The following is a 28,000-nucleotide window of genomic DNA, read 5'->3' as shown; positions in this document are numbered from 1 at the left end:
CTCCAACCACTGATATTTGTTATTTTATTTTTTTTAAAAAGGTTCCAATACCAGGCCCCAGTGCATGCAAATCAATATCTCCATCATTGTCAGATGACCAGCATAATCTGCTACCACAGACTCTAACCTGGTAAAGACCAGCTTCTCACTTTGAGTCCCAAGATAACTATGCAAATGTCCAACCTACCACATGCCTCATGGTGACCAGGTACATTTTAGTATCTGAACAGCAAAAACACATTGAGTTACAAATACATTGAATAAGTATTCTTAGTGTATTAGACAGGGGAAAAATACAAACAAGGCATAAAAGGAAAAAGCCAAAGCTCTCCCATATATGATGTTTTTGGGAGATCTACCAACACCATTTCAAGAACTTGCTCATTTTCTGAAGAAGGACTGCAGGTGAAATATCCACATGAGTCAAGAACTTGAAGTTGTGATTATAATTCATAGGCCATCTTTTCCCTGATGTTAACCCACCTGTGTAAATCCTACTGCCTGCGTGTGTGAATTCTGGGAAATGGTGCTGCTGAGGATAGTGAATTCTAACTCCTATTATGTCTATGGTTATAGGAGAAGAGATACATGTAAGAATTAAAAGACTCAAGGAAGCGGCCCTAACTGGTTTGGCTCATTGGATAGATCGTCGGCCTGCGTACTGAAAGGTCCCAGGTTCAATTCCAGTCAAGGGCATGTACCTTGGTTGCAGGCACATCCCCAGTAGGGGGTGTGCAGGAGGCAGCTGATCGATGTTTCTAACTTTCAATCCCTCTCCCTTCCTCTCTGTAAAAATAATAAAATATATTGAAAGAAAGAAAGAAAAGCATTCATGGAAGAGTATGGCCAGAGAAGAATTCAGTCGTATCAGAGGGTTTAGTCTGATTTCGGATACTCAGTGTCTTTTGGGGGAGGGTTTGTATTTAGGGTTTTTTGTTTGTTTGTTTTAAAAATGTTTCCTACTTGTAGTTCTCAATGCTTAGTTACTTACATATTGCTACCTATGGTTTATTTCAAAGAAAGGGTATGCTTAATAAACTAGTCTTAATTGAAACCAGCAGCTAATTAAAAGAGAGACATTCTCAGAAGGAAAGGGATTATGATGGAAAGCAGCTTTGGCAGCATTTAGGAACTACCTGCTTTTTGGCAGAGCTGTCTCCTCCTCAGTCAGAGAGAAATGACAGACTGAGCAGGGAGGAGCATACAGCATCCAGGAAGCCTCCAGAATTACAGCATGAAGGGCGTGGGTCTTAAGGGAGAAATGGCGCCTGTATGAGGCAGCATTATAAATGCCTGAATGCCAGCTTCCCCTAACTACCAGCAGCATGGTTGGTCCTGGCTGACGTTAGTAACCCACTCATGTTCCTTTGTGAACAGAACCCAAATGCAGAGTCTTCCAATGACTCCCCATTTCCACATCCTTATACACCCCTTTTCATTCAGCCCAAAGACCCAGCAGGTGCTAAAGAAATGTAAATAGTGTCAACACAAACACAGACTATTTTTATACCACAATGTTTTTCAAACATTTCCAAGATCAACAGGAGTCTTCCCAGAATGTAGCAAAATGAAGTTTAGCTCTCACATCAGTAACCAGTGAGAGTATGACCCAGAGTTAGTTAAGGGGTATAAAGTGACTAGTGGTCAGTTATTGTTCATTAATAAGTGTAATTACAGGAACTCTACCCAGAGCTGAGCACACCTGGATATCATGATGTCAGATGTCAGTTAAGGGTTATGTTCCCATAAACCAAAGCACCAGAGCTAAATTAACAATTTCCCTTTTTGTCCTTAGTTGGTGAAGAGTTCAAGAACTGCGTGTTATTAGAATGGTCCTGGGTTGTGCTTCTTGAAACGTTTTAGTTTTTTAATGCTAAACACTGGGAAGAAAACTCTCCCCGGGGCCCAGGCCAGGACAGGAAGAACAAAAAGGGAAGAAAGCTGATCAGCCAGCCTCGGAAATTATTTTGATTTACCTTTTGACTTAGGGAAGCGTCTCTGACAAGGTCCCACGAAAGCCTCCTCATCACTCATTCCTCCACGGCAGACAAGGCCTCTGAAGAACCCAGGCACAGGTAACCTGGCCAAAGCTCCAGGAGGTTTCTCCGGGGCCAGACAATCGTTCCAGCCGTCAGAGAGAACAGACAGCATTTCCCAAATAATCAACCTTGATCAACCGAAAGTTAACCACTTCTATTTTCTAAGAAGCTCATGATCAGACTACACTGATACCTCAGCACTGGGAGTTTAACTTCCTAAGAGACAAACAGGAACTTAAACTGAGGAGAAGCACACCCTGGTGAAACCATCACCCTCTCTTTAAAACAAGTGCTCGGATCTCCTGGGTCTGAACTAGCACCTTCCTAGCATACCCGACCCCTTCCTCTGCACGGGCAGATGTACCACGCAGGGCAGAGGAAGATCCCGGGAAAGGAACCCACAGCCTAACGGCTCAGGCTTCTGTCAGAGGAGAGCATGGTTACAGGAATCCACCTTGTCAGTCTCGGCTAACGGAGGCCCTATGTAAGGCTGCTCTGCAATTCTCATAACGACCGGACTAGGCAGGACAAACGGACCCACGAGGTGCACACCAGGACCCAGCAGAAATGCATTTAGTTATGTCTCTAGTGAAAATGTTAAGTCCCTTGTAAAGGGAAAACCTAATTTAAAAAAAAAAAGCCCAGGAAAACCAGCAAATGAATGCTGATTCTTCCTATTCTAGTTCCCATTTTATTTTTCAATGGTAGTGAAAAAACCTCCACGTACACAGCATGAAATAGCAGATTTCCTCCCCTAACCTGGATGCATCTTAATTCTCATCCTTCCTCCTGCCCATCAATCCCACCAGCCTGCTCCTGCCAGGCGCCTGGACATAAAGGTGCTCTACCTGCCCGGTGGCCAGTCAGAGCCCCCCTTCTGTTTGGCCAGGGTGCGCTTCAGCTCCCGCAGGTTCTCTGTCAGCACCTCCACCTCATCCAGGCGCCCGCACTGCTTGGCATCGAAGATGTACGCCTTGATGTTATCGATCTGCTGGAGGAGCAGCTCCTCCTCTATGGGCTCCTCGCCCTCTGGCCCGCTGTCACTGTCCACCTCGAAGGGGTTGGTCCCGGGGGCTTCCTCGAAGGGGTTGCCAGGAGCAGGAGGGCTTGAGGGCCTCTGGTGAGGACTCTCATCTTCCTCACTGAAGGGGTTGGGTGCTGGGCTGCCGGAGTTAGTGAAGGGGTTCCCTGCCGCTGCCACCTCTTCCTCGTCTTCCTCAAAGGGGTTGTACTCTTTGAGGACGCGGGGTGGAGGGCCCAAGGCAGGCTCCGCAGCACGAGGGCTGGTCGGGCCCTCTGCTGCGGGGCTGGGGGAGTCCTCCTCCTCAAAGGGATTGAGGGAGGGCCCCTCGCGCTGCTGTGACCCGGCGCTCTGGGGAAAGAACTCCTGGCCAAGGGCTGCAGGCCCAGACCACACTCTGAGAGGCTCAAGAGCAGAGCTGGGTGAAGGGGTCTTGGGAGTTGCACTGCTCTGAACTGGGGAAGAACCCAGATCCAAAGCATGAGCAAGGGGGGTGCAAGGCTCTGTGCTGGGCTCCAGCTGAAAAGGCCTGATTTCTCGGAAGTCCAGGGACCGGGTCCGTGTGTGCAAAGATGCCGCCTGGAACTGCTCCCTTTCTCGCTCCCACTCCCGTTCACACAGCATCTGCAGCTGTTCCCGCTGCAGGTCCTCCTCCTCGGCCTGCCTGCGGGACAGCTCGATGGCCTTCTCCGTCTGCTGCTGGTCATACTCGTCCTGCAGCTGCCGCAGGTTCTCCTGCAGGGTGCGCATCTCGTCTGTCCGGCCGGCGGCCTTGGCCTGCCTGATGAACGAGGTGATGTTGTGGATCTGCTGGAGGAGGGGGTCCACGTCTTCACTCTGGCCCTGACCTCCTGACAGTGGGAGCCAGCCCTCGGCCTTTCTCAAGGGGGCAGAGCCCCTTCGAAGGTGCACCACCTCCCCATTGGCACGAGATGGCAGGTCACTCCGCCTTTCCTCGAGCCTTCGCTGGGATTCCAGGGAAGCCTGGGAAGACATGAGAACCAAAGAGAAAACACAGCAGGCCATCAGCAGCCACACAATCAGCTGCCCTCTGCATTCTCACTATTCCTGGGCCCGTCAGACTCCAACTGCCCCTTCAGGACTAAGACGGCCAACTGCTAAAATCAAACCATTTGATTTTAGGGGGAGAGGAGGGACAAACCCTGATTCTCAAAAATAAAATAGTAACAGTAAGCTAAGGGATAACGTTTTCTCAATCTTAGACCCTCTGGCCATACACTTGTCTTAAAGCACTCATCTGTAGAGAGCGCCTGGGAAGGCACATGGCATTTCTTTAATCATTGTCAGCTGAACCCAGTGGCGTTAGCAAAGCCCCGGCCTGGGAACACGCTTTGCCAGAGGCGGAGGGTTGTCAGCTTGACCTTCAGTCCAGGTGCCAGGGGGTGGGTTTTGTTATTTAAATCTAGCCAAGCACCAGGAATGATTAAGACTCTGGCCCACCCAAGAATGCAGATAATCTCCTGTCTGACCTTTAGTAAAACGTCCTGGTTTTGCAGTATAAAATAAACACGCTGTATTGGCTCTCGGTCTCTGTCTCCATCAGAGGACGGCGTTCTCACCCAGCCCCAGCTCTTTCCTTCCATTTCTGTGTTTGTCTCTTTCTTTCATTTTCTCAATCCCCAACAGCCCCTACTGAGGAACCGGATCGCTCTCTAGCCACGCTGGACGCAGAAAAGAGAAATATCCACACTCATTTACACTAGAAACTCATCTACACCACACAGTATTAAATTTAATATTGCATATTCCAAAGTGTTCTACAAAGAACTTGCTGGTGTGTGGGTCCTCTGCAGCCTGTAACAGAGGGAGGACAGCCAGTCTCCATTGTGTTCTGGACAGAAGAAAACCAGTAGCACCTCTGAAAGGAAAAGAGGACTTGCAGAGAAAAACAAACAATTCTGATGTCTAGAGAGAGAGGCCAAAACAGAACAGAAGACAAACGGAAACTAGAGAGCGCACGAGTTCTGATGTACAGCCGCACAGGACCTCTTGGGAGCATGCAGAGGCCTCTGTGTTCAAAAGAGCCCCAGAGAGGAAGCCAGACGCCAGCATCCCTGAGCTTCACTCACCTGTTTCTCTAGCATCTTCTTCCTTTCCATCTCTTCCCTCCTTTTCTTTAGTTCTTCAAACTGTTCTTGGGTTGGCAGTGACATCAAACCAAGCAACTTCTCCTACAGGGATTCGCAGACACTGTTACACTTAAACCTTTAATGAACCTTAGCCCTTGGCGACAGTCCCTTCAGGCTAAGCCATTCCGTCCTCGGACAGTCATTTTAATTAGCAGTAGTAAAAAAAAGACGGAAACCCCTAAATGGGTCAGAGAGTCAGCTTCCAAGTGGGCCTGCCTGTCCCTTATGAAATGACCACTACCAGCTACCCCAGTATCCACCTTCCCCATGAGGCCTTCTCCCTGCCCGCCCTGCCTCAATGTGTAAGCCTGCACCTGCGCTTCCTGCCACCCTTCCTAGGCTTTCTATCCGCCCACAGCACTTCCCGACGTAAGCTATATATCTCAGTTGTTTCTCATCTAACCCCTTTCTGGAATAGATGCTTCGTGAGAACCGGAATGTTGCCTTTTTGCTCATGGCAGGATACCCGGCACCTAGAACATTACCTGGTACACAGCAGACACTCACCATATGACTGTGGAATCAGCCACTAATTAAAAGGAGAAAGGCCTAATTCTCTGCAATATACAGTTGGAAAACTAACCCAATAGGATGTTATTAAATTCCTCTTTCATGGAGCCCAAAGGCGGTTAAATGTGGCTCTCTGAGGAGCTTTCTGAGGTAGGAATAATCAGATCTAACCACCCAACTTCAGGCTGCCCTTGAACAATCAGCTGGAAAAGTCCCTCAGGATCTTATCCCAAGGAAGAAATACTACGTACACATATATCCATCAGGCAATACTCATAATGGCAAAAAATGGAAGTCTATCAAATGTCCAATGAAAAGGGAATACTTAACTAAAGGATGGTGTATATATATCACAGCAGTATTTTGTAGCAGTATTCAAATGATAGCTCTTTGAGGACCATGTAAAAAAGTACTATGATATAAAATTCAGTGATAAAAAGAGAAGACACAAATGTGCAAATATATACTAATTATAACAATTTATATTATAAATGTGTAAATGAGGGGGTAAAATAAATATATATATATATATATATATATATATATATATATATATATACACACACACACACACACATATATATGTACCAGAATAATGGGTGGTGGTATTGGGGACATAAGAATAAAAGTAGTTTTTACTTTTCTTTGAAATCCAGATTTTTCTCAAAATGTGGCATAATGCATTTATAATCTTAAAAAATACTCAATGTGCAAATAGGAAATGAAAAGCCATTGGCTTGGTCTGCCTCCTGAGTGGTGGAAGGGCAGGGGAGGCAAGTGCAATGTTTCTGCCACCCCAGGATGGCTTTACCTGCACAAAAAGTGTAGCCGAGTATCTGATCATCCTCTGCAGCCGCAAAGTGTTTGGATGTGGTGGAGGGTCCTGGTTCAAGCCTAAGGTTAAGATCTTCTTACTGAATTGGAACAAACACATCAATGTAACAAGCGCTGTCAGCCTCAGAAACAAAGTCTCTGAGTTGCCAGGCTTGCATGCTGGGAAGGTATGTGGAGGAGACAGATTGGAGACTCCGCCCAAGTGTCCTTGAAGGCAAAGCGCGTTTCTTACCCTTCGGCTGTATCCAAGGCCCTAACACAGCACAGGGTACATGACAAACACTTGGCCATTGAGGGACGGACCATGGTGCAGAGGCAGCTTCAAGGGTGAGTGACATGAGCACCACACATGGGTCTGGTGCCTAGAAGAGCGCCGTACTTGGCTTAATTCTCTGCTATCACTGTCTTAAAATAGTTACAATTTTGAAAAAGGAACTTACATTTTCATTTTGCACTAGGCCCCACAAATTATGTAGCCAGTCCTGTATTACAGATGAACAAGGATTCCTCATCTCAATTCTTTCCCTGAGTCACTGTACTTCCTACACTGCAAAGGCCTGATTTAACCCCAACATCCGTCCACAGTTAAAACGCAGCTGTTGATTTGAAGAAAGAATATGGGTTTCAATCCTTGCTCCACCACTTTTGCTATCTGTGGTGCATTTTCTCACTGTTAAATGGGGATGTTAATCCCTACTTCACAGGGTAACTTTGATAGAAAAATGGGTTGCACTCTATAAGAATATCCAGTGTATTTCCTGGCACACAGTTGGTGTTCAAAAAACTTGCATTCCTTTATAGTAATACTGAATACTAGAAATCCTTAACCAAATGTTACTGAGCCCTAACTGGTTTGGCTCAGTGGATAGAGCATCAGCCTGCGGACTCAAGGGTCCCAGGTTCAATTCCAGTCAAGGACATGTACCTTGGTTGAGGGCACATACACAGCAGGGAGTGTGCAGGAGGCAGCTGATGGATGTTTCTCTCTCATTAATGTTTCTAACTCTCAATCCCTCTCCCTTCCTCTCTGTAAAAAATCAATAAAATATATATTTTTTAAAAAGTTACTGAGATGTGTTAAGTGCCAAAGCTGACACCTTCCTCAGCCTCATCATTACAAATACTGCTGTCATCAGGACTCCAGGTAAGCTCAGGTCTGCTAGCCACCCAATACCGCATTAAAATAGCACTTCCTCTACTCAGGGCAGTAAGTAAGACATCACCAAACATTACCTTAAAGCATCTATTAGCTCGTACACTTTCTGCACTTCTACCCGAAGGTCATTGGCATGTTCCAGCCTATAGGTTGTCTCTCCAGCACTAAGGAGAAATCAGAGTTTTTCATTTTAGTTTTTCAATTTTTTATTTTCAGAAAATATACAGCCAAGAGTCATTTTATTTCTACTGTGGAAAAATTATCATGAATGATTCAATATTTAATTGCATTAAGATAAGTTGTGCTTTCATAGGATTTAGATACAACATATCTTTGAAAAGCTAAATTAGCTTACTGACTACTGAATCTCTTACATTAACTGAGTTTAATTTTCACATTATCAGTTGTTTTTATGGTTTATACTACAGGCCCGGTGCACAAAAATTCATGCACGGGTAGGGTCCCGAGGCCTGGCCAGCAATCAGGACTGATCAGGTTCCCTCCTACCCACTTCCTCCTTCCCTTGCCACCTGCACACCACCACACTGTTCCCCCCACCTCCCTGCCTCCTTCTTCCCTTGCCACCTCATTCCCTCACTCCCTCAGCACCCCTCCGCCACTGGTAGCCTGCCATGTTCTGCGTCACCCCCTGGTGGTCAGCACACATAATAGCAAGCAATTGAATTCCGGTTTTCCTGGTGGAACTCTCCTGGGAACACTTTGCATATTAGCATAGAAAGACTAGAGGCCCGGTGCACGAATTCATGCCCAGGGGATAGGGAAGGACCGAGGGAAGTTGGCCAGTCAAGGGAGGGACCACAGGAGGTTGGCTGGCTGTGGGAAGGACTGCAGGAGGTTGTCCACCAGCCCCAAGGAGGAAGCTGACCCTTAGACCCCCTGGGAAAGGAGCTGCATCCACCACCACCCACCCCCGGTTCCTGTCCTAGCCGAGCCCAAAGGCCCTGGCAGGGTCGGAAGAGGAGGTGACAGTTGCTGGGTTGGGCACAGAAGGAACGGACACGGATGCCGTCGGCACCACACAGTTTCCCACCTTCTTTCCTCCTCCTCCCCTCAATGCCACGCCACCACCACCACGGTGGGCAGGTGGCCCCCGGGGAAGAGAGAGGATGGGAACGAGACAAATCCTTGTGCGAGTCCTGACTTTCAATAGATTGCAGTGAGGGAGCTGCTCTCTACATACAAAACCCTGACCCAGAAGCAGATCTCTCCAAATGGTTTAGCACCAGGGACCGATGGGGGCCGGCTGCCCAGGGGGAGGGGGCCACTGCAGGTTGGCTATGGGAGCGTGTTGACCACCAGGAGGCAGCTCCTGTTTTGAGTGTCTGCCCCCAGTGGTCAGTGCGCGTCATAGCAACTGGTTGATCAGTACTTCCAGTCGTTTGGAAGAACAAATTAATGGCATAATCATTAATTATCCATGCATCAAAGTTGAAAAAATGAATTCACTTGGAATTTCTATTTCCATTTGCTAGCAAATATCATACTACTTAGAAGCCATTCTACATTTCATCGCACTGACTAGAGCAGCGGTAGCCAACTTTTCGGACCTCACAGACCTCCAGTGGTCCGCGGACCACCCGTTGGTGACCGCTGGACCAGAGAGTACAGCCTAAGAGAACTCTAAAGGTTTAAGGCCTCACAAAGGGACACAGTTAATTCTCTCCAAGTGGCATTTCAGACTTTTGTACATAATGTAGTACAAAAGTTTGCAAACACCACAGGCCTTGAGGACCAGTTCTTAAACTCATCACCAAAATAAATGCAACCTAACCTTCTTTGACCTATTTCCCCTAACCAATTTCACTATATCTAATAACATGCATGAACTCGTTTACTAAATGAATCGGTTACACTACATCAGAGCAGAAAACATTTGGCTTTTCTCACTCACAGGCTACCCAGACACAACAGGAACAACTGGAAAGCTGATCAAGGGATTCCCCAATAGCGATATGCAGCCCAGCATTGTATCAATTGCCCCGTGCTCCTGGGTCCCATGCTCCCTTCATGAGAAAAGCACTTTGACTCCAAATCCAGAAGGAAGAGGAGGAAATCTGCCCAGGGTGGAGCAAGGGACAACAGGGAAGGCCAGAAGTGGTTTAACTCCATCTCAGAGAAACAACAGAAGTTATTTTGTGGTCTTAGAATTGATCATTTAAAAATCTGTCACCCCCACCAGACTTTTAAATTCAAGTGCTGTAGGTAGCTTTTCATTTTTATGTAATCAGTAACTGGCACATGGATCAAGCTTAATCAGAGTTTACTGAGAAGAGAAACATTTCAGAAGACCTTGCAGCTATTATTAATCCGACCTGAGCATTAGCCCCTCAACCCCGCTTCTGAGGCAGCAGCAATTTAAGTGAAATAAACAGAAAGGACTGCTGTGCTTAGCTATTTTACCATCTATAAAACAGTCCTAGCTGGAAAAATATTGGTGTATGCTGTAATTTGAGGACTCAGTAAGATTCTTCCATTATCTTTTACTACTTAGTTTGCAAAAAAGAACATTGGACTAGAATTGAGAAGACCTATGCTTTATTTCAGTATCTCCAAGTCATGTGGAAAATAACAAGGCTAGCCCAAACCTGAAATCACTTCCCCTGGTTGCAATTATGTCAACCAACTGCATTTCTCTAGAGCAGCCATCACATCTGGAGTTATCTGTTCATTCTTTGTTCACTTGGATAAGGCCTGTGCTCCCACAAAAATTAAGCTCCACAAAAGTGACATTGCTATTCTGCTCTTTGCTGCAGCCCCAGCACCTAGGTTAGTGCTAGGAATAGAGCTAGTGCTTGATAACTACCCACTTAAGGAAAGAGTAAGAGAATGAAATGCATATAAAGCCCTTTAGAACCAGCCTTTCTAAGAGGAAGAAGTAGGAGTTAGACATTTGGAAATGCCCTTAGCAATGGTAGCTCCCACCCGGCTAGGGAGCTCCATGAACCACCATTGTGACTGAGGCACAAAGCAAAAACCAACTGAGCTCAGGGAGAGGAGTCCGTTAGTAACAATTTCATGAGGAAAACACTGAGTGCCAGGTCAGACTTCCAGGAACACAGCTCTCCTTGCTGACGTCCATGTAGAAACAGTCCTGTTCTAATGTCAAACCAATAGGCAGAGTTCCAGAAAGCTTTAGGGGGAAAAGATTCTCCACACCAAGAACTTTCCATTTGAGGAAGGTATGTCAGGATCACTTGGGGTTTGTCTTCCAGCCTGCTCACAGAGAGGGCAGGCTGAAATTCTTGCTCATTTCCCTGCTGTTCTGGGCTAAGGAACGGAAAGAAGAAAATCGGGGTGTAGGAGGTACAAATATGAGGAGGAAGGGGCCATAGGACAGTGGTGGCTGAGCGGGCTCCAGAAATAGGATTTGCTCCTCTTCCACTGTCTGCTGCCAGGGCCTGCGGACATCCAGTTGTTAGGATGGAGGGAACTGGGACGGGGCCTGCAATGGTTTCCCTACCTTTTTGCTATTCTCTTCCCGGAGGGCTGGGAAGCATTGGGGAAAGAACAGGGAAGGGGAGAAGAGAACCAACGCAACAGCAGAGTCAGGAGGATATGTAAAAGAAGGGGTGTTTTTGCCACAAAACAACTGGATTTGTCTTTCATGTTTAGTGAGTCAAAGATTTACAAACTCAAGGGTCAGGAAACTCTTTAAGGACTGTACAAGTAAAAAAGTTAATTTTCTTTATATATAAAATCCACAATGAGCTTAGAACATGGTCACTAACATCATAAGGTCACTGATACCCTTTGTTTTTTGAAACCACTATACCATATTGCCACTGTATATGTCCAAATAAAAATACAGGTTTGTTCTAAACAAAGCACATCTAATCCTTCATGCATCACTACAAAAATGACAGATGGCAACACAGACTTAAGACAAAGGCAGAAAATCCTCAAACTGAAAACATTGACTACATAATTTTTTCTTCTGAAGGCTGGGAAAACACTGCTGGGATCTGACTTAGTAGTAGCACCTCAAATTCTAGCTCACACATCACTTCCCTTCAGAAGAAGCAAAGCTGTTAAGAAAAAGTCAGCAGCCGAAACCGGTTTGGCTCAGTGGTAGAGCTTCGGTCTGCGGACTGAAAGGTCCCGGGTTTGATTCCGGTCAAGGACATGTACCTTGGTTACGGGCACATCCCCGGTAGGGGGTGTGCAAGAGGCAACTGGTCGATGATTCTCTCTCATCGATGTTTCTAGCTCTCTATCTCTCTCCCTTCCTCTCTGTAAAAAATCAATAAAATATACTTAAAAAAAAGAAAAAGAAAAAGTCAGCAAATTTTTTCCATCAAGGTAGAGGGGGAATGAGCTATGACTGCTAATGAGTAGGGTGTTTCTTATCAGGATGCTGAAATTTTTTAGAATAAGGAAGGAAGAAGAGTGAGAGAGAAACATCAATAGGTTGCCTCCTGTATTCATCCAAACTGGGGACCAAACTGGCAACCAGGAATCAAACCAGTGACCTGGTGCACAGGATAATGCTCACCCAACTAAGCCACACCAGCCACAGCGAAAATGTGGGGGGTTTTTTTTGGTGTGTATTTTAAAATTATATTTTTATTGATTTTAGAAAGGAAGGGAGAAGGAGAGACAGAAATATCAATGATGAGAGAGAATCACTGATTGGCTGCCTCCTACACGCCCCCTTCTGGGGATCTAACCTGCAACCTGGGCATGTGCCCTTGACAGGAATCGAACCTGGGACCCTTCAGTCCACAGGCCGATGCTTTATCCACTGAGCCAAACCAGTCAGGGCAGGGCAAAAATGTTTGAAAATTAATGCAGTGGTGATGTTTGTGAATATACTAAAAACTACTGAAATGAAAATTTTAAAAGAGTGAATTTTATGGTGTGTGAATTTTATCTTCATTAAAAAAAAAAAAAAGAATTAGCCCTAGCTGGTATTTCTCAGTGTTTAGAGTATCAGCCCACACACTGAAGGATTATGGGTTTGATTCCAGTCAAGGGCATGTACCTCGGTTACAGGTTCATTCCCCGCCCCAGTTGGGGTGCATGTGGAAGGCAACCAATCCACATGTCTCCCTCACATCGATGTTCCCTCTCTCCCGCCCTTCAACTTTAGCTTAAAGCAAGGGAAACTATCTTTAGGTGAGGATTAACAAGAAAAAAGGCAGCAGCAGCAGATGGCTAGCTGGATTTGGCTTATGGGCTGGCATTTGCCAACCCTGCTCTAAAGGAAATGCCTGCTCTAGGCCTTGAGAGCTCACTGGAGTGGCATCTCCCCAGGCCGGAGCAGGAGACACTGCTCTTGCTCAGCTCCAGATGCTACACTTGGCAGTGGTGCCTCTCGCCTGAGGCCCTTCCCCAACTTGCTCAATCAGAGTAGCTGGGGTCCCCTCAACATGGCTACAGAGACTGTAACAGGGCCACACGGAAAGAGACGTGACAAAGATTCTCTGCGGTCGGTCACAGAAGAAAAGCACAGCCAGAGTTAAGATTTTCTTTCAGCTACTCAAGATTTGACCTAAAATGCCTAAAATGAGCCGAAACCGGTTTGGCTCAGTTGTAGAGCGTTGGTCTACGGACTGAAAGTTCCCAGGTTCGATTCTAGTCAAGGACATGTACGTTGGTTGCAGGCACATCCCTGGTGGGGGGTGTGCAGGAGGCGGCTGGTCGATGTTTCTCTCTCATCGATGTTTCTGGGTCTCTATCTCTCCCTTTCTCTATGTAAAAAATCAATAAAATATATTTAAAAAAACAAACAAACAAACAACAACAAAAAAAACCCAAACAAAAATAAAATAAAATGCCTAAAATGAGTCAGCACTGGTTCAGGAAAACAGAGAGGAATAGCTTACTTTAATGATGTTGCCATCCTGATGTATTCAGGAGCTTTTTGGTCAACTTTCTCCATGCAAAGCTGTAGTTTCTAAGAACAAAAAAGAAGAGTAAGTGGTGCTCTCAGGGAACAGAAAAGCATACCCAGAAGTTACGCTGCATCAACAAAGATATATTTAAACTGTATAGTCTTCTAAAATATAAAAATGCAGATAGTGCATTTTTTGTGGGTTTTTTTGTTTTGTTTTGTTTCTTTTTACTGTTATCAATTTCCTGAGTTTACAGACCTACTTTACAAGCAGAAAATCTTGCAGGAAGGAAAGAGGAACAAGGCCTTCCAAGAAACAAGCCAGAGTTTATGGAAGCAGAGAAAAAGAATTAGTTGCTTTTTAGTTGGAATTTCTAAATTAGTTGAATTAGTTGGAATTTCTCTGCCAAGGGAAAACACCAGCACACGGCATCGCCAAGGCTTACTTCAAAAAAGACAGAAGTAAAAAGCACAGTGGCAATCTACAAAATGAGTTATCAGGTCATGAACTCCACATAAAGGATGGATAATGGCTGCACCTGCAGCTCAGCGTAGGGTTTAATTAACACCATTTTTAGTAAATTGAATATTTTCATGGTGATTCCAGAAACACAGCCATTATAACCTGCATAGCTACTAACAAAGACCATTCAGTGATCATCAAACAAATAAACACTGTTCCTCTGCTCAGAGTTTTGCATGAATTGCTTCCTCTGCCAGGGCTCATCTCCTCCTCCCCATCTCTTCCCACCTCCCTACCTACCTCCTCAGCCTGCAGGTCTTACCTGGCCATTGGGAGGCCAGCTTCTCTGACACTAAATCCCATGTTTTTGCATTACACTATGTTCCTCTCAAAGTAGCATGTACTAAAGGTGTTCTAGAACTGAGGCCTGTGAATGAACTTAAATGGGGAAGCTCTAAGCCTGAGACCCAGAGTATCACAGGACTCTTCCGGCCCACTGTTCACCACCAGCTCCAGCTTCTACCCCCACTCGCAGAACCTGTCCACAACACATGGCAACAATTCTTTCTCCTCTTGTCCCTGGGCCACCAAAGCCTCCAACCCGCTTTCAAAAGGCAAGAAAGTGAGGGAACCAGTTTGTGGCAACACACCCAGGATGTCGGTGACTCACCCAGGGCCCTAGTTAGGAAATCATGCCACGGCCCTTTAGCAGAAACTAAAAATGAGTCAAAGGAACAACTTCCCAAATCATCCTCCCAAATCTGCAGGCAAGGAGTAATGAACGGCCACATCTGCCTCTCCAATCAGACCCGGGACTGCTCGCAGCCAGTCACCTCATAGAGCTTCACAATGTCGGGGATGTGCTCCTTCTCGTCAATCTGCTGCTCTCTCTTGAGCAGCGTGCCCTTGCAATGGGTACAGCAGCGGATCCGGTCATCATCCTTCTCATCCAGGACGGAGCTTACACTGCTCACACTGCTGATGCTGCCCCGGCGAGAGCCATGGACACTGTTGGGTGACTGGCTGGGGCTCGTGCGGGAGCTCAGGGAATCCTTGCTGGCACTGGTGAGCTTATCTGTGAAGCACAACACAGGACAGGCAGCAGTGAGCCCGAGGCCGCCCATCACTCCACTGCCCACGGCGGGAGGGGGTCCATGCTGCTGGCGAGGGAAGGGCAGGCTCTGCCTACGAGCAAGAAGTACCCACACCTCTGCCTCCCGGGGGTCAGGTTCTGTGGCGGGAAGGACTCCCATTGCCATCCAGGAAAGAGCTGGACAACCTAGTCTGTCTTTGAGGTCCCAAGGCCGACCACTAGCCTAGCCTTACCTCCTACTGCCCCTCCATTTTCCACACCTCAGACACAACCCACATTCTTCCTGGACTATCCTGACAGCCTTCCCCACTCCCAAACACCTGAATCCTACACCTTCCAAAGCTCAGCTCAAATGGCATGTCCTTCTGGAAGCCCTCCCCTGTTCCTCGAGGCACAAATGATCTGCCTTTCCTATCAGTTCTTACCATGTTGCCCCTCATGGAGAACTTTTCCACTTTCTCCCTGTATGACAGGTCTATGTACCCTCCCCCGCCACCCCACCCCCCGCCGAGCTGCCTTAGGAATCTGTGACCCTTTCAGGGTAGCTATGACTTATTCATACTTATATCCCTACATTTACTACAGGGCCAATTCACAGCAGCTGCCCAGTAAATGTTGGTTAATTAACCCAAGGAGAGAGGTGAACAGTGTCCAATAGGTGAGACAGGGAGTCGGTCTCAAGGAGAAAGGGGAAGAATCAAGGTAATGTGTGCTGGCGGATGTCAGAGCTTGACAGAGGAAGCATCTGCTTCTGCCATTCTGTCCAGACGCTCCACAGCCAACAGCACATGCGAGGTCAGCGGAACTCTCTAGGGTTGCAAAGCCACCCAAATGTCCCAGAATTGGCCAAAAGCCCATATGATCATCTCGATCAACTTTTAACCAGCTGAGATTCAGAGTTCTGGACATCTGCTTCTACCTAACCTTTGTAGCTTCATTTCCACAATTCTCAAATATGTCTTCCACACCCCCCGCCCCAAATATTCTGTTTGCTCATCCATTAACCTTCCACAGGGCCTTTCTTAATTACCTCTTGTAAAGCAATGCCTTTGGTTCTGCTGTTTACCCAGGATGTCCTCCTGCCCTATCCCTTTGCAATCCTAGTCATTTCAAGGTTCCTTTTGAGCATCACCTTCTGACCCTGAGTAGCCATGCTCTCACTCTCCCCCAGCCTCCACAACACTCAGTGTCTCTTGTATTATGGCATAACTGTTTGTTCTATATGACAATGACCATTGTGACTTTTATCTCAAAGAAAAGGATTAGTCTGCTGCTCATTTTTCAAGATTGTCCCCTACAGTCTCCTCTCAGCACCTCATCTGCCACGTCTAAGCAGAGCTGATAAAGATCTGGTCAGCTCTCCTGAGTGCCTGATGCAACTTCTCTCCTCTTGTAAACCAATTACAAACAGTCCTCGGGTTACGTCAGACTCGACATACATTGTTTCGTGGTTACATCTCCATCTCCCATCTTACCTGATAATAGACAAACATGGAGCACATATACAGCAGCAATGAAGTGAAACAGTAACAAATATTTAAAAGAAAGATAACAATTCCTGATCTTTACTTGTGGTAAATAAATAATAAAAGACATAAAGCACATATGTACATACATCGAAATAATGCCATGTTACCTACTTGCCAAGGGAAGGCTGATGAGCTCCATACATTTCTTGCACATTATAGACCCGCAGAGCCGGCAGTGGTGGCGGCGGTTACGGATGCTAAACTTATTCCCACAGTCTGGACAGAAAGGGACATCCTGGTCATTGACCCAAGGCACCACAGACTTTTCTATTGCTTTGAGAAGAACAAAACAAAAACCAAACAAAAACAAAAAAAAAAGCCATTAAAAAAAAAGAAAGGTGGTCAGGGAGAAAGAAAAATATAATAAATATGAGCAAAGTTCTTAGAGTTACCTCGGATCTTAGCTGACTCAGCATTCGTTCTGTCAAATGCAGTGAGCTGACGAGGAGAAAATAGTGCCAAATGTAATTATCAGGTGAAGGAAACACTTTCCACAGCAAGAGGCATTTATCAGAAATGACCATATCTGCATTTCTCAAGTCTCACCTCTCATCTCCAATCCCACAAAGTCACAAGCAATTTCACATGGGATAATCCAGAAGGCACCTCCCTTTCTATGACCCACTTCCATTCTCTTTATTGTCAGTTAGCCCTTTAACTCTTAACCAGGGGTAGGCAAAGATGTGATGATGGGTGTGGCTCCTGAAAGCAATGGAGAACTCCTGATTCTCCACAATCCTACTGGACAACTAAACTAGCCACTATTTCCCTCCTGCATAGTACATATAAAGAACTGTACCAGGCCCTGGCCGGTGTGGCTCAGTTAGTTGGAGTGTTGTCCCATACACCAAAAGACTGCAGGTTCGATTCCCCGTCAGGGCAAATACCTGGGTTGCAAATTCAATTCCTAGTTGGGATGTATATGGGAAGGCAACCAATAGATCAGGGGTCCTCAAACTTTTTAAAGTGGGGGCCAGATCACGGTCCCTCAGAGAGCTGGAGGGCCGGACTATATGAACTACTAATTCCTACTGTAACACCTCGGCTGCGCTCACTGCCCAAAAAACCTGGCGGGCCGGATCAGACTCCTCTGCGGGCCGCATGTGGCCCGCGGGCCGTAGTTTGAAGACCCCTGCAATAGATGTTCCTCTCTCACATCGATGTTTCTCTCCCTTCCCTTCTCTTTAAAAATCAATAAGCATGTCCTCGGTGAGGATTAAATTAAAAAAACAACAAAAAAAAAAACACCACAACTGTACCGGTGTTTGCTGCCATGCCCACCACACAACCCAGCTTATATACCACAAGCATTTCTAGGGTCAAAGTAAAACCGGGTGATCGTGGCATGGAACCAGAGAACAAAAGGCCTAGCCAAGATGTTTCAACACCAAGTTCTCCTCAGAGACCTAGTCACCAGCTCCTCCGTTTGCCAAGAAATGATATCACACACTATGCTCCAGTGTGTGGTTATGCAAGGCCGAGAGGCTTCTTCAGAGAGGAAGAGGAAAGACTCTGAAGACAGAAGGTTCTGCAGTGGCCAAGTGGGTTCATAGGAAGGAAAGGGAAAGCGGCGATGTGGCAAGTCTGTCACCCTGGGCTGTTCCCTCCATAAAACCAGGCGGGCGAGAACTGCCCCCACTCTCTGTGCCTCTCCAGGTGAGGCATTTCTCCGCCAACATCAGGTACTGCCAGCACCCAGTACAGACAGTCTACATAACACATGCTGCAGAAATGTAATTTCCCCCCAGAAAATATATACTTGCAGGAAAAAGGTGTTTTAAAACAGCAAAATTTACCTTTTCCAACCTGATTATTAATTTATTGACTTCAACAACATAGTGGTCAATCCTGGCGGCTCGGTGTTTTTTAAAGTCTGAAAGATGGCTTCTCACAGCACCTAGAGGGAGAGGAGGGGGGAGATATATAACTTGTCATTTCTCTGAGGAAGCCTCTCTACCTTGCTGCTTATCCTCAATAAATTTTAAAAACAAGTAAAGATTCTAGGATTTTAGAGTCCTACTAAAAATTCAAAAACTAGGAAAACACCCATGTATCTTTTCTTCTCTAATCATACCCTAATTAAAATTTACTTTCGTGTTCTTAGGAGTGACTGTAAATATTAGCTTCTAAAATTTGCCGTTTGCTTGACCTTCCCAAAATTTGTAATTTCCTTCAGCTACAGAAACAGGCAAGTTACTCTGAAAAATCATATTTTAACATTAGCAATCATGAAATAAGTTATCAAAAAAGCTAATAAGGCCCTGGCCAGTATGGCTCAGTTGTTTGAATGCTCTCCCATGTACTGAGGTAGCAGGTTCAATTTCCAGTCATGGCACATACCTGGGGTTGTGGGCTTGATCCCCAAAATGGGGCATGCATGAGGCAGCCAATTGATGTTTTTCTCTCTCTCTCTTTCTCTCTTTCTCTCTCTCTCTCTCTCTCTCTCTCTCTCTCTCTCCCCCCTTTCCTCTCTAAAGTCAATAGAAGACATTTTTAAAAAGCTAATAATTCACATACCAGAAATTTCTCTTTCATGTTTCCAACTGGCTTTCAGATGTAACTCATTATTATATGTATATAGTATTATATTTAAAGCCATAGTATTATATTTTCTCCTGCCTTTATGAAAATGTTCCAACTTTCCAATACGGTAGCCACTAGCCACATGTGGAGATTGAGCATCTGAAATGTAGCTAGTGTATGGCTGGAAAATTCACTTTTAATTTTATTTAATTTTACTTATATGTAAATAGCTACATATAGTTAGTGGCTATCATAGGAGAGTGCAGTTCTAGAAATTTCTTCATTCAAAAAGACACAGGCTGTGGTGGCACTATAAGAATATGGTAAATGACCTGGGTAAGTATTTTTCTTTTTAGAGCCTGTTTCCTCATATATAAACGTCATTATGCATTCTATCTCACAAGGCTTTGCCTGAAAGGTGAACAAGATGATAAATATGAAAATATAATAAAGCACATGCAAGATTAGCTAGTTCAACTCTCTACAGCAGAGGTTCCCAAACTTGTTTGTGCCGTAGACCCCTTGCCATGTTTTTCGGTTTTGGGTAGACCCCCTACTTACCTGATATTGATTTTTTTTTGTAAATTTCTAACTGTAGTGAAGTTTAGTGTTAAAAACTTGAAATAAAAACACATGTTAAGTTTTATACATTTATTTATTGAATTTAAATTAAAACTACTCAAAATAAAATTTTGTATCTGTTATATAAAATATACGTAACATAAAATTTAATAAAAAATAATGTACCTACTTTTCTCCAGCATTCTCAAACAAAATAACACTGATTCACTATAATTTGTATGATAAACTACCAGTTTATATTTTTTTAAATGTTTTCTCAGCACTTTCCTATTTAAGATTCAGGAAACGAATGAACGTATTTTTCTCACATTCATATTTATAGAGTGACGAATTGAACAAGTCGGTGCAAGTTCGCGAAGCTTTGAGACAAAAATTGGCAAGAATGTTTACTGCGCGTATGCTTGTAACAAGATGATACTGGTGTATCATTATGTGCAGGTTTTTATCCTACAACTTACACAATTTTATAAACATATATAATAAATTTTTTACTTCATAGGTACTTTTATAAATAATTTATATGTTTTTATATTATAAGATAATATGATGTAAGTAAATAGGTACTATCAGTGTATGTTGAGATCCACTATCGTGGACCCCCATTTTCATTTCATGGACCCCCAAATTTTTTTTTCACTGACGTAGACCCCTTGCAGGTTGTCATAGACCCCTGGGGGTCGATATAGACCACTTTGGGAATCACTGCTCTACAGCATGATCTTTTTGGTAACAGTTTTATTGAGATATTAGTCACAAACATACAATTCACCATTTAAAGTGTACAAATTCAATTTTTAGTATATTCAGAGTTGTGTCACCATAACCAAAATATATTTTAGAATATTTTCATCACCTCAAAAAAGATGATTATTTTAAAAATAAATAGATGGTACCATAATTATGTGTTTCAGTGCCTCTCAGTAGGCAGGTAATGTCCTATGAGAGAGGAGACAGGCCAGTCAGTGGAATCTGTGCCTGGGTTGATGTCACAGACCTGGATCCCTACCCCAGTAGGGGTGCAATGAGTGCTAAATGAGAGCACCCTTGTGAAGCATTTAATGCAATGCCTAACACAAGGCAGGCGCTCAGCTCATTCTTGTCCATTTTCTCCCTCTCACCACACTAGACATAAGGTCCACAAAAGCTTAGACCATTCTGGTTTGCTAATGCCTCCTCAGCCAACTCTTAAGACATTACCAAGAACATGGAGATGCTCAATAAACATTTGCTGAATGAATGAAGAGAATTTCTTACCAAGCTCCTGGGGTTCCCACATGTAAGGATCAACCCCTCCATAGCTGAAAGACTCATATCCTTGGGTCCCTGACTCCACTCGGTCATCTCCTTCTCGTTTTAACAGCCTGTTCTTTGCTTTTTTAGCCTTCTGAACAAGACCTTGAAAAATGGAAAAAACACCACAAATGAGTTCATGAAAAACAGCCAATAAAGAATGTAGTGAAATCTCAAAACACAAGTTAGAAATAATTATGCTTTGTATAAAAAATGCTCAAGCCCTAGCCAGTTTGGCTCAGTGGATGTAGCGTCGGCCTGTGGACTGAAGGGTCCCAGGTTTAATCCTGGTCAAGGGCACATGCTAGAGTTGTGGGCTCAATCCCATGTCGGGTGTGCAGGCGACAGCTGATCAATTATTCTCTCTCATCACTGATGTTTCCATCTCTCCTTCCCCCTTCTGCTCTGAAATCAATAAAGATATATATTTTTAATGCTCAAGAAAATTCTGGATCCCAAATAAAATAGAATAATAAGTATTCAACCATTATATTATAAATACCAGAGCAATCTATTCACGTCTCAATATTAGCAGTAAATGTAAGAGGTCCAATTAAATAAAAGTGTTAAAATTAATTTCAGTGAGGGGACCAGGGTAATGGAAGTGTTTTTTTCTTTATTTTAATTGGAGAGATGGTTACAGAAGTATATACAATTTTTAAAATTCACTGAATTATACACTTAAAAACTTATGTATAAACTAAACCTCATTAAAAGTTTTTTAAATCAAATTCTACAATACTGATGTATTTTTAAAATTAATTTCTTTATTGATTAAGGTATCACAAATTTGTCCTCAAACCCCCATTCTAATCCCCCACTCCACCCCCACTCATGCCCCCACCCTCCTATTGTCCTTGACCACTGGTTAAGCTCATATGTGTGCACATAAGTCCTTTGGTTTATCTCTCCCTTTTATCCCCACCCTCCGTTTGTGTATTTACCCTAAGGATTCATGAGTAAACACTTCTTGTTTACCTCCAGGATGAGATTCAGCCAAACCATCATCCTTGGGCTGTTGTTCTCCATGTTTAACTATACATTGAATTCTTTTTCCTCTACTCGCTTATCAAATGTATGTGTGAGAATATTGACAAAAAGCTTTAAGAAACAGATATAACATTTAAAACACAACACAAAGAGAACTAGATATGGTTAAAAAAAAAAAAAAAAAAAAAAGAGAGAGAGAAAATGAATGTTTCCTGAGTTGATTCCTTATACGTACTAGGCACAAAGTAAAGTACTTTCTTTCTTCCTCACCTGAGGATATTTTTTCCATTGCTTTATAGAGAGAGTGTATGTTGGATGTTTCTCTCTCATAGATGTTTCTTTTTAAAAAAAAAAATATGTTTCTATCAATTTTAGAGAGAAAGGAAGGGAGAGGGAGAGACAGAAACATCAATGAAGAGAGAGAATCATCAGTTAGCTGCCTCCTATATGACCCCTACTGAGGACTGAGCCTGCAACCCAGGAATGTGCCCCGATGGGAATCAAACCGTGACTCCTGGTTTATGGGTCAAATCTCAACCACTGAGCCACACTGGCCTGATTCATCAAGATTTCTATCACTCTCTCCCTTTCCCTTCCTCTCTAAAAATCAATGAAAACATATTTAAAATAATGAGAGAGAGAGAGAGAGAGAGAGAGAGAGAGAGAGAGAGAGAGAGAGAGAGAAACACATCAATTGCTTGCTTCCCACACATGGAGGGGATCAAATCTGCAACCCTTTGGTGGGAGGTTCCATGCTCTAACCACTGACCACACTGGCTAGGGCTAGCAAAGTACTTTCTAAAACCTTATGCCAGTTCATGCTCACATTATGAGGCAGGTGATATTCCTACTTACAAATGAGGACATGACATCAAAGAGGGGCAAACGATCAGAGCTACCAGGCACCAGGGTTAGAACTGGAAACCTCATGTCTGAAACAAGAGCCTCAGTTCTTCCGAGACAGCATTGATTTCAAAACTGTGCCTCTGCAGAACAGTTCAGCCACCTCAGTTAAGGTGAGAGGACCTGCTATCAAAATAGAACAACAGTCAACTGGTTCTCAATTAAATTGCTCTCATGAATGTTCTTAAATCTCGGGTGACTGCTACCCGGTTCTACCACTAGAATCAAGTAGAAAATATCAGATTTAATACAATATGACCAGAGCCCTGGTTGGCTGCTCAGTGGTTAGAGCATCGGCCCACATGGTTCAATTCCCAGTCAAGGGCAGTACCTTGATTGTGGGTTCCATCCCCTGCCCTGGTCGCAGTACATGTGGGAAGCAACCAATTGATGTTTTTCTTTCTCTTTCTCTCTCTCTCTTCCCACCTCCACTCTCCCATTCACCCAGTCTAAAATAATCAATGGGAAAAATATCTTCAGGTGAGGATTTAAAAAACAAACAAAACATTCCCATAGCTTTTCAAATGTAAATGCAGATATGGAGGGGCGTGGCAGGCAGAGGTTACGGACAAGTCCATTCAGGCTAATAAGCAGATTCTTTGATTATCAGTCACTCTGGGATGGCTTTCTCCAACTGGAAATGAAGGTCCACCAGAGCTAAAGGACACCTCTAAAATATATCAGGTAGTCATTCTTAACAACAGCAGAGAGGAAAGTACCTGATGTAACAAAATGTTTACGAGATAGGAAACTGGAGTTAGAAAACATCAATTTGTTTCTGCAAACAAGACTACACTGCATTGAATTAAACAAGCAGTCCACACTGTAGCGTGTAGGAGGCACAGAAAAACACCCTGGCAACCCTCCCAGGGCAGGTGTAGCCCTTCAAGAGGGGCCAATTAAGAACAAGCCATCTGATTTTAAAAAACACTTACAAGGCAGAAAGAAGCCAAAGTTGATTCTCAGCCACCTTTTCTTCTACGTTACTGGAGATGTACTAAACTAAAGTTGAAACAGGGCTAGAGCTTAAACCACTGACCACTTTTTAGTAATGATAAGTTTATATTATATAAAACCAAAGTTCACTCTTTTGGCTTTAATATTTCATTTGCTTCAATTAGCAATGTTATAAAATTTCTAAAAAACAAAACAAAATCAGAAGACCAAATGCAGAGGTGATCTTTTTTTCAAAGAATTTCTCAAAAATCTGATATCTTTAAAACTTTATTTTCCTGATTCTGAAATAGAAAAAAATTATAACATAATTAAGAATTCCTCCCTGACTAAAGAATGCTTAACTCAATCTCTTAGTAGAGATTGGGGGCGGAGGGTGGAGGGAGTGGAGGGAGAAAAAACAAGTGAATACTTTGAAGTTTCTTTCACAAGAAACAAAATTTCTACTCTATATCTAGATTCTCAAATCTATTATTCTCTAAATAACCTTAACCATTTTTTCTCTAATAAAGGGGATATTATAAAAGGGAATCTGAGGACATTCTATAACCTCTCTACCCACTGACATGGCATCAAAGTCTTAGTGATATCACAATCTCTGGCCCAGTTCAGCTGATGCTAAGTCTAGACAAGCATTGAAAATCATGGAGGCCCTTCAGTTGTCTGAAGGAAATTTAGATAATCTGTTTGTTTGTTTTCCAGCTGCAGTATATGTAGTGATGCCATGTGGGAGGAATAGCATCAGACTCAGAGGTGATAGAAGACCTGGATTCAAAGCCTACCTCTGCCAATCGTGTGACTTTAGGCAAGTTATCTAATCTGTGTCTGATGCCCTCATCAGTAGAACTGGGTTCACAGACACATAGCCATTGTGAGGATTCAATGAAGTTAATATATGAGAAGACTTTGAGCAATGCCTGGCACATGGTAAGCACTAGATTTATGTTTGTGGCTATTATTATTAATATATGGTTATCATGTGCTGGTGGCAACATGGAAGCTGATGAAAATTATCCCATGAGTTAAAGCTCCCACGGACAGAATGGGATAAGCAAGATCCTCCCCTCTTACTTTTAATTTGCCCTTTGACATCATGGTCTTCCCCGGAGTGTTCCTCCTCATAATGTGACTGCAGCTGATAGAAGGACTGCAGGTCCTTCAGGCACAGCGGGCAGAGGAAGCCCTCCCGCACCTCCCCGGGGTCGTCCAGAGAAGCCATGGGCGGGTCCCTCTCAGCCCCCAGGACGCAGGGGCCTCATGCCACGAGTCAGCCCGATTCCTCCACAGGGAACAAGGCTCCCGCAGCATCAGCTTAACCGAGCAGCACACAGATGACGGGGAAGTGGCATCATGGCCCGGATGGGGCTTCCTCTCTGGAGCAAGAGAAGCCTTGAGGGAGGAAAGAAGAGATGGGGGTTAAGTCAATCAGGCAAATTAGCAGGAATTGAGAATTTTCTTCTCCCCCCCCCCCCCATAATTCATTAAGGGTCTTTAATGTTTCTCAGTACAAGTTTGAGAACACAAACTGCTTTCTCAAATCCTTAGTTGAAAACACAAAACCTAAGATATGAGAACATCACAGGACAATGGAAACTCAATAAAATGGGAAACACAGATTCTTGAAGCTAAAAAAGGAAAATTCAACTTCAACAGCAAACACAATACTAAGGCAATTCTCCAACATTTGTTCCAAATGGTCAACCTTCAGAAAATTGTATGACCACAGGGAAAATGTCTGAAGTACTTAACAACAGAGGTTTTTCTTTGACTCTCTGTACCCTGACCGTTTACTCAAACACCAACACTGAGCTCTTGCACCTGTGTAAACACACACACATACACAATTAGAAAGTTTGTGTCTGCCCTAATAAAACCAAACTGAACAAAAATTCCAACATCAGTTTAAGGAGAGCATTAGAAACCTAGTAGTCAAAAAGAACAATCTTTTTTAAAATTATTTTTTACTGATTTTTTTTTTTTAGGGAGAGGGAGAGAAACATCAATGAGAGAAACATTGATGTGAGAAACATCCATCAGCTGCCTCCTGCATGCCCCCCTACTGGGGATCAAACTGAAATCCCAGCATGTGCCTCCCACTGGGAATAGAACTGGTGACCTCTCTGTGCATGAGATGATGCTCATCCAAAGGAGCCACTCTGACCAGGGCAAGAAAAATCTATTTTGTATTTTATATTTGTATAGCACTTTCTTTCCAGTGAACTTACTAGATTTTATAAACTAGTAAATGACAGTTGAGCAGGAAGCCTAATGTTCTCACTGCCTCAAAAATAAAAGGACTAGCCCTGGCTGGTTTGGTTCAGTGGATAGAGCGTTGGCTTGCGAACTGAAGGGTCCTGGGTTCAATTCAGGTCAAGTGCACTGGTTTCCGGCTTGATTGGGGGGGGGGGGGGGGGGCGGCGGAGGCGTGAAGGAGACAGCTGATCAATGACCCTCTCATCACTGATGTTTTTCTCTCTCCCTCTCCCTTCCTCTCTGAAATCAACAAAAAAATATATTTTAAAAAAAACACAATAAAGATTTTAAAAAACAAAAAGACTTGGTGCTTAAACAATTCAAGGCTTAATAAGTTACATTTTCAGTTTTACTGAGCCATGGCAAAGTCACTTCCAATGTCATCTCAGAAAGACACCCTGCCATAAGGAGAACCCAGACAAAACCATTCCACAAATGCAGAGAAATTCCTCCCCAAGAGCTGGAGGCTAGAAACCACAACATAGAGTGAGAGGGAATGTATGACCTTCAGCTTTGGGTGGACTTGCCCGCAGGGCCACTGAGGAGGGACTGCCTGGCGGGTGAAGCATAACAGGGTAACAGTGACCCAGAAGATAAATAAATGAAACATCAGGCCCCTGCTTTTTCCTTCTAGTTAGGAAACCCAATGACTTGACGATACACAAGCAGATCTCAGTCCCTTTAACTAAGTCACTGAAATATCAGCTCCACTTCCCACCCCAGCCAGTGGTTCATCTGAGCTTTAACTCTGAGAGCCCCTTTCCTTCCTTTCCTTCCGGTGCACTCATCCCTCATCCCTAACGACCGCAAATCACACACACACACACACACACACACACACACACACACACACCCTTCCCTTCTCAACCCAACCTCAAGTTTCTCAAGAAAGTGCCCTTCACTTGGGGCATTCTCCCAGTTGTCGTGACAGCCCCTGCCCTTCTTCTCGGCACTGATCTCACTTTATTAAAGTGGCCGAACACCTAAGACTGCGGGCCCTGTGAGAGCAGAGACTATGGGAGCTTTCCCCACCAACACATCCGCAAGGTCTAGCCCAGTGCCTGGCACAAATCACTTTGAAATTCAATGGAACCCTAAGATCACATGACCGAACATCACTATAAACCACACTCTATCTCCCAAAGCACCAAACCATAACGTCAGCAAGTCCTCAGAATAAAACATACGTACCTGTCTTGCACCTACACCACCAGTGGCCACATGCCCATGAGACGGCACATCACACAGCTGCATTCATTCGGCCTCAAAATCGCACAAAACCCGCCTCAACACGAGTCTGCACGGGCCGCAAAACCACACTCAACACCAAAGACTCGGCCCCACAGAGCAGACAGGACACCTACACCCATCACACAGACACCACGCACAACGCTGCCAAGAACCCCACACAAACCCGGACCCCAAACTCCAGCACCCGGGGGACGCCACCCACCCACCCCTCAGCCGCATAACCAGTCACAACTGTAACCGCACAACCGAGCAGAGCCCCCCTCCAGGCAAGCACACTCAGGCGAACCGTCAGCCCGAAGGCCACATCGCCCACCAGGCCCGTCACACCCACCACAACCACCCCCGCCCCCACCCCACCCCACCCCCGCGCGGCTCGCCCGCCCCCGCGCCCGAGGGAGCCCCGTCACTCGCCCCTCGCCCCTCAAGCCAGGCATGTCCGGCCCTCTGTACCCGGTCGGGCTTCCGCAGGCTCACAGGCCCGCCCAGTCCTCCGCCCAGGCTCTGGGCCTCCACGGCTTCTCTCTCACACAGCAGCGGCCGCCATCTTCATCGGCGGCTCGGCGCTCGGCTGGGGCACCTGCGGCGGCGCGGAAGCCGCGAGGCAG

General features: G+C 44.7%; 1 protein-coding gene across 1 annotated transcript; it reads right to left on the bottom strand.

Moving 5' to 3' along the window:
* Window position 1: 1 nt before the first annotated feature.
* On the bottom strand, window positions 2–27,996 carry RBSN (rabenosyn, RAB effector). The gene is made up of 12 exons (XM_084902569.1): window positions 27,846–27,996; window positions 24,963–25,280; window positions 21,009–21,149; window positions 18,446–18,546; window positions 17,042–17,087; window positions 16,761–16,922; window positions 14,861–15,102; window positions 13,557–13,627; window positions 7,788–7,874; window positions 6,532–6,634; window positions 5,151–5,252; window positions 2–4,044 (listed from the first exon to the last, which is right to left on the bottom strand). The coding sequence occupies exons 2-12, from the start codon at window positions 25,108–25,110 to the stop codon at window positions 2,884–2,886; spliced, it is 2,364 nt and encodes a 787-aa protein (XP_084758695.1). The 5' UTR covers window positions 25,111–25,280; window positions 27,846–27,996; the 3' UTR covers window positions 2–2,883.
* Between the last annotated feature and the right edge of the window lie 4 nt (window positions 27,997–28,000).

This window comes from Pipistrellus hanaki (genome assembly GCF_964339955.1).
Source record: "Pipistrellus hanaki genome assembly, chromosome: 13".
Classification (NCBI taxonomy): Eukaryota; Metazoa; Chordata; class Mammalia; order Chiroptera; family Vespertilionidae; genus Pipistrellus; species Pipistrellus hanaki.
Note: the sequence above shows the minus strand (reverse complement) of the source record. Positions and strands in the feature narration are given on the sequence as shown.